General features: G+C 43.7%; 1 protein-coding gene across 6 annotated transcripts in view; it reads right to left on the bottom strand.

Moving 5' to 3' along the window:
* Positions 1–6,791, bottom strand: part of Tp63 (tumor protein p63) — a 200,070-nt gene that overhangs the window by 22,155 nt on the left and 171,124 nt on the right. For 3 of the 6 annotated variants that reach the window (XM_005344766.2, XM_005344768.2, XM_005344769.2), the window contains exons 5-8: positions 5,000–5,186; positions 3,106–3,221; positions 1,744–1,853; positions 1,010–1,146 (exon numbers count right to left, since the gene is read on the bottom strand). In XM_005344766.2, coding sequence (XP_005344823.1) covers positions 1,010–1,146; positions 1,744–1,853; positions 3,106–3,221; positions 5,000–5,186 — 550 coding nt within the window. The remainder of the gene's footprint in view (positions 1–1,009; positions 1,147–1,743; positions 1,854–3,105; positions 3,222–4,999; positions 5,187–6,791) is intronic. The other 3 variants (XM_005344773.2, XM_005344770.2, XM_026785790.1) reach the window with 1 other exon arrangement.

Below are 6,791 nucleotides of genomic sequence, written 5' to 3'. Positions count from 1 at the left end.
AAAAAAAAAAAAAAAAAAAAAAAAAAAAAAAAGGTACTGTGATATACTTTAAAATAGGCATAGCTATTCATTCCTGGAATTCTAGAACACAGACTACTGAAGGAGAAGAGTTGATGTGAGTTCAAAGCCAGCCTGGTACATATAGAGATTTCCAGGGGCACAGAGTGGAATCTCTCTTTAAGAAACCCAAACTAACTTGGTGAGCAGCCACTGGGTTGACATTTATGTAAAGTGCTTTCTAGAACAGTATTTCTGTATAAGTCAGCAGCACATGTGAACAATGGTTTGCAGATATTGTCCACTGGCCCTCGGGACTCTGTGGAGGTGGCTGAGATGAAGACATACACCACAGGTCATGTGAACCCCTTCTAATGATGGCAGCACTTCTGCTTTCAAAATTTCGCACTACAGGATTCTTGAAATATCCCAATAAAAAATAGAATTAATTAGAATCCAAGTTTAGTAACAAATGTTAAGGTAGCTGAGGCCTCATTCTGGTCACCATGTGCTGTCTAGGCTCAATGTGACCATATTTGTACATCCCTGGACTGTGCCTAAGGAAATACATTTGCGAACGGTACTGTTCCTTAGATCCCCAAGGAAAACAGGTACCACTTTAATCCCATGCTTAATAACTGAAAGACAAATCGACACCTGCAGCTTTAGGTAACATTCGACCCAGGTGGAGGGCTTATAAAACACAGATCACTGGGACATCAAAAACAGCAACTCTAGAACCGGAGCATGTGCCCAGTTTCCAGGTGTTGTTGATGCCATTGGTGCGGACACCAGATCCCAAGTAATCTCCCGCTAAGAACAATTGTAGTTTAAGCAGCCAGTAGAGTGCCCTAGGGTAGGTCAGGTGCGATCCTACTTTCCTTGAGAGCTCAGGTTCACACTGGCTCATAAAGCTCACAGTTTGCTCTCTTGGCCTTCCTAATCTTATTTGTAGAGTCCCACATCTGGAGAAGACTTGACCCTGCCCCATCTGGCCACTACATCTACTTACGGCGCTTCGTACCATCACCGTTCTTTGCGCTGTCCGAAACTTGCTGTTTTCGGATGCTGTCTTCATCGGCCTTCCTGTCTCTTCCGGGGCAAGCGCAGATCCGGGCCTCAAAGCACCGTCGGCCCAGAACTTGCCCACTAGGAATTAGAGAAGAACAACAGGTTAAAGTTACAGGGGTCTTGTCCCTGACGTTGGCCCTCATACGTGTGTCCTCACGCCCTTCGCATGGCTGCTCAGAGCAAGAGCCCAGAAGCACCTGGCAGAACATGAAACTGTGTGCATGCCACAAGCAATGCAAATAAAGAACATTCCATTCACTTTGCAAAGACCCTCGGAGCCATTAGCAGAACAGCTGTATTTAGCTACATATTTTGAAGGAAACTTGAGTTAAGCCAGGGGATGTCCCAGGATAAAATCGCCTCAGGCAGCTCAGACTTCTCAAGGAAACCAGTAAATGCCTTGGGGGGCCACATGAAAACAAACACTGTCTATCAGAAACAATTCCAGTCAGACGTCAAGTATTCAAGTCTGAAGTGACTTGCAGGGCCCCTTGACTCCCCGCCCCCTTCCCTGACCCACCCTTCTCTGCCTCCACTTTCTCAGATCTTTTAGTGTTTACAGTGGATTTATAGGACAAAGCACCAAATTGGGGAGGGGGGGAGCATGCAGAGGTAGTGAGAGAGCTCAGGATTCTTCTTCACCCTCGGGTGGACAGTCCCACACACGTCACTTACTCTCTTGTTTCCAAAGTAACAATGATTAAAATTGGACGGCGGTTCATTCCCCCGACACAGCTGCTGTTGCACATGAAATTGTACAGGACTGTGGTGAACTCGGTGCCAACCTGGGCAGGAGAAAAAGAAAGGTGTACGTCCGTATGTGATGTAACTTGTGCCAACGATGGTGTGAATTGACGCTTTTGCGTCTCGGCTTGGCCCTCTTTTGGAAGAACTCGGTTTCTAGCGGCAGGTTTCTGTCTCGGAAAGGATACTGTATAGTGCACTGGAGAAGCCCTCTTTGCCTTGCTTTCAAGAGATCCTCACACTAATGTTCCCACCTCTGGAACAGATGGATTCATTATACCGGATCATTGCTCTTCAAGCCTGCTCTTTTGCTAGCTGATTCAAATTACTCACTTCAGTCTATAACAGACATCTCTGGGAAAGGAGAGCATTAAAAAAAAAATGCCCCAAATAGCAGCAATAATTCAAGGATATTTTCATTGCGGAGATAAAATAATATTACCTAAGATTGAATGTACATCTTCGTGAAGAATATCTTAGAGCTAAAACATCCTCAGAATTGAATAATCTAAATCGCTCAGTTATGCATAAGGCAAGTCAAGCCCACAGAGAGAGTCACATAGCATGTGAGTCAATGCCCAAGGGCCCAGAGCTTGCCAGTCAAGCCCAGCTACTGGCTTCGCTCCTCCTGTAGTCTAGCATGCTTTCTACTGCTCTGTCCTCTTTCATACACACATCTGTAAATGTTCCATCTGTTCAGGAAAACCAGCTAAACAATGCTCTGTAGCTTCACCCATTTACAATCTACTATAAAACACACACACACACACACACACACACACACACACACAGCATTTGCTTGCACCCACTACCAATTCCCTGCCACCCCGCTAAGACCACAAAACCAACCTCAAGCTGTGAGGCAGGCAGCCTGGGCAGAACCCTACTACCTAGGAAATTCAGTGCACACCCACAATTTTAAAGAGATGTGTTCATTTTTATTTTATGCATTTTGCTTGCATGATGTGTTTGTGCCGTGTGCGTCTGGTGCCCCATCAGCCAGAGAGGGCATTTGATTCTCTAGAACTGGAGTTACAGGCAGATGTGAGGAACCCTGTGTGTTTGGTGGGGAAGGAGTTGGAAACTGAACTTGCCTTTGGAAAAGCAGCAAGTGCTCTTAATAACTGAGCCTTCTCTCCAGTTTAGGATTTTGAAAGGGGTGACATGAGAACAAGAGATATTAAAAGAATGTTTTGGAAGTATTTGGTGGCAAGGGTGAACACAGCGATAAACACTAGATCCCACATGTTACCAAATGTGTGGAATTCCTTCTGCCCTGCTTTGCTTGTTTACCTGGGGCGGCTCATAAGGGACCAGCACACTCTGCCTTCCTGTGATAGGATCTTCCACATACTGGGCATGGCTGTTCCCTTCTACTCGAATCAAGTGACTAGGAGGGGCAATCTGTCCTGTAAGTCAGAAAAAGACAAAATAGTTAGTTTACAGACCTAATAATAAAGACCATGAAATGAACTGTCATAGAAAGAATAATAGCAGTGACCAAGGAAACCCTGTGTGTCATAAAGGACAGACCTTGTTTGCAGGTGCCTACCGTGGATGACACCTAACACTTCACACCAACACAGAGTTTTGTGATGATCAATGCCTAGGGACGGTTCTATGGTTTGCAACTAAAGGTTAACTATCCAAGCTCTCCTAGAACCCTATTCTACATCTCTGATTTTATCCATTGCATAGAATTTTCCTAGGTAATTGGAAAACAAACAAAGAAGTTCAGCCTAAGCCTTTAACTGGCAAAAAATACAAAATGAGAAGTAGAAGAAATTAGCTGAGCATATAGCTCAGTAAAGGAGTACATGCCTCCTACTTGCAAGGCCCTGGGTTCGAGCCCCACTGCTTCTAACAAAGCAAGCAACACTAGAAGGTGGTAAGCACTGTTGATCTTTATATTTTCTCCTATCCATCTTTAGACCTGGATTTAGTCATAAAGATAAGAAACTTTCTGGCTTTACTGCGTTGAAAGAGTCCCAGGTTGGAGACAAGAAAAGGGAGCAGGTTTTACAAAAAGGTCCAAGCAAAGCCATAAAATTGAGATGTCTGGCAATGCTCCAAAAGAAAGTGTTCTGAGAGGGACCATAAAGCAATCTTTACCCTTGAGGTATCAAGTTCCAGTCTACAAAAACTATTCAATAAAAGTAAAAAGCTAAGAATATCAACACATTCTCTGCAGAACTGGCTATTTCAACAATATTATGTTGAAAATGAAGAAAACTTCCAAAATATTGTTGTTTTGATGGAACACTGGCATTTAGGCAAACTGAGGATTAAGCCTGCATGTATAGGATATTTTTATGGTATATTATTAATCACAAAGCAAGGGACAAAATATGGATAATGCAGTCATGTAGACAAAACTAGAAATTATTGTATAAAAATCAGGCTGGGATATTTGGCTGTATTTTCTCCTTCTAAATATTTATCTAGCCTCTTTCTTCTTCCATGAATTTTTTCTGCAATCCCTTCTGTGCCCATGTTCACACATTCCAGCTGCGTTCCGACATTTACACGTGCAGTGTTTTCTGTGACGTGTTCAAACCCCCAGCCTCCTGCACTCCCAGCCCCTAGAGGATTCCTTTCTACTTCCGTCACTCTTTGCTTTCACTGCCCTTGGTGAAACCATAATGCCAGATCTATGTGAACCCTGGGGAACACTCACCTCTTCTATAACACTCTGGTTAGATTTGGGGCTCCAAAGATGGGTATACATTACACATGGGCACCGAACTTAAAGGGAGCCCCCAAGACCCCTCCTGGAAACCTGTCTTTCTTTCCACTATCCATTTGTTTTGAATCTTTTATTTATTTTCTAACTTACTCTTCTTTCCCTTCTCAATTTTTATTCTTCTTTCTTCTTTTACTTTCTCATTTGTTCATTATACCAGCTCTTTTACATTCCTTCTTCCGGTCTTCCTTGCCTTCAGTTTCTCTAAACTTGAAATATCACTCAGGGAAAGGCACCAAGTCAAAGTATATGATAGCCACAACTACTGCCATGCTATTATGTTCTTATTTTCTCATTCGGACAAATAAATTATTAAGTAGTCCAATTACTGTGAAAGTCACAAATTTATTTATCAGTATTCTTAGTCTGAAGTCAGAAGCAGCACCTTTCCCACCAAGGAGCTTGACTGGACAGGAACAGAATCCAGGTCCCCACTGTTCTTACCCTCATTGAACTCGCGGCTCAGCTCGTGGTTAGGGCACCGCTTCACGACCTCAGTGACATGCTCGGCTTTCTTGTAGACAGGCATGGCACGGATGACAGCGCCCTGTGGGGGTGGCGTCATCACCTTGATCTGGATGGGGCACGTCTTTGCAATTTGACAGTACAGCTTCTTCAGTTCTGTGGAATACTGCTTAGAGAGGAGAGGGGCCCACAGGTGGAAGGGAGAGAGAAACGGTAGGAGATGTTACTCCAGATCAGAACAAGCAAACCACAGTCACTTGCGTAGTCACGTGCTAGGCTCTCACTATCACATGCGTGGCATGTGGTAACTTTGTAATAGGAAGCTACATTTAATCAGTAATTAAAGCGATAATTTTTGCTACTTTAAATAAAATTTCGTTTCCAAAACATAGTGCGTTTATACTGTTATTTCTTTAGTGCTTTCTCTGTTTCTCTGTCTCTCTCTATTTTTCTCAGGTGTTTTTTTTTTTCTTTTTCTTTAAACAAGGTCTCACTATATAGCACTGACTGGCTAGCTTATCTGTCTCTGCCTCCCAAGGACTGGGAATAAGAGCCTATACCACAATGCCTGGCTCCCCCTCCTCCCCCCAAAAAAACCTCACACATACCCGCCCATCTTTGGTTGAGGAAATTAAAGTTCCCAGGGGTTTAAAAAGTAATATGACTTTTTCAAAAGGCCCAAGGTATTGGTAGCTAACAGCCCCTGGAAGAGGGAGGGTCAGTTTTCTTTAAGCATGTGGCCTCTGATAGGTGCGCCAAACTCCAGAGTAGGCACCACACTCGAGTATTTGGGAGTTCCAATTGGACCCCATGGGTTTGAAAGGGAGAGAGAAATAGCTCAGGAAGTTGGGTGGGTAGGAAGAGAGAGTAGATCTGGGAGGACTTGGGGAAGGGTGAGCAAATATGGTTAAAACATTGTATGAAGTTTTAGGATAAAAATCTTAACCACAGTAACACCATGAACAACTTCACAGGTTACCAGAGATAAACAGGAAAAGAATGTTTCAAGCTTTAGGGTTGGCAGACTACAATATACCTTATAAGAGATTAATAGGAATTAGCATTTGTGGAACTTGGTTTTAAGTCTGGCAATACTGAAGAGATTTTGTCTGAGATCCATAGCTAAAACACTGATCTACAAGAGCTCCCCCGACCCCGAGTTCTATCCTTATTGTCTGGTTCTGCAGTGAAAGAAACCACACACAGAAAGCAGCAGGAAGCATTTGTTCCTCTCACTCAAACGGCCAGTCTAATAGGAAGCAGCTAGTTAGGGCTCTAGAGGGAGCCCATGCAGCCATGCAGAACTGTCCAGTAACAAGTGAGAAGACTTTTCCTTCCTACTCATTTTTCTTCAAGGAGAGTACATGCCCTGGTGATGAGCTGGCTTAGAACTTATGATTTAAAAGGCTGAAGACTTAAGGGGACAAAGTTCTACCTGCATTGCCTCCTCTAGCTACCTCTGACTCAGAATAAAAATTGCTCTTTCTAATCCTAACTCCATGTTAAACTTCATCATCCCAGTTCCCTGGGTCAGTGCCTCCTCGCTGCCTTCCGACTGACTCCAATGCTGAGGTAAAACCACCCAGGCACTAAAAATCTGGGCCAAGAGTGGGCACCTAGTAACACAGATCCAAACAGAGGGTAAACACTGAAAGTGGCAGACCTACCCTGGCAGCATCTTCCTCCCTGGGAGAAAGAACAGAACAACAACCAGAATGACAAAGGACTTCCTTTTGATATGACCCACCATGACTATGACTAAGGAGACAAC

Source organism: Microtus ochrogaster, chromosome 2 (genome assembly GCF_000317375.1).
Source record: "Microtus ochrogaster isolate Prairie Vole_2 chromosome 2, MicOch1.0, whole genome shotgun sequence".
Lineage (NCBI taxonomy): Eukaryota > Metazoa > Chordata > Mammalia > Rodentia > Cricetidae > Microtus > Microtus ochrogaster.
Note: the sequence above shows the minus strand (reverse complement) of the source record. Positions and strands in the feature narration are given on the sequence as shown.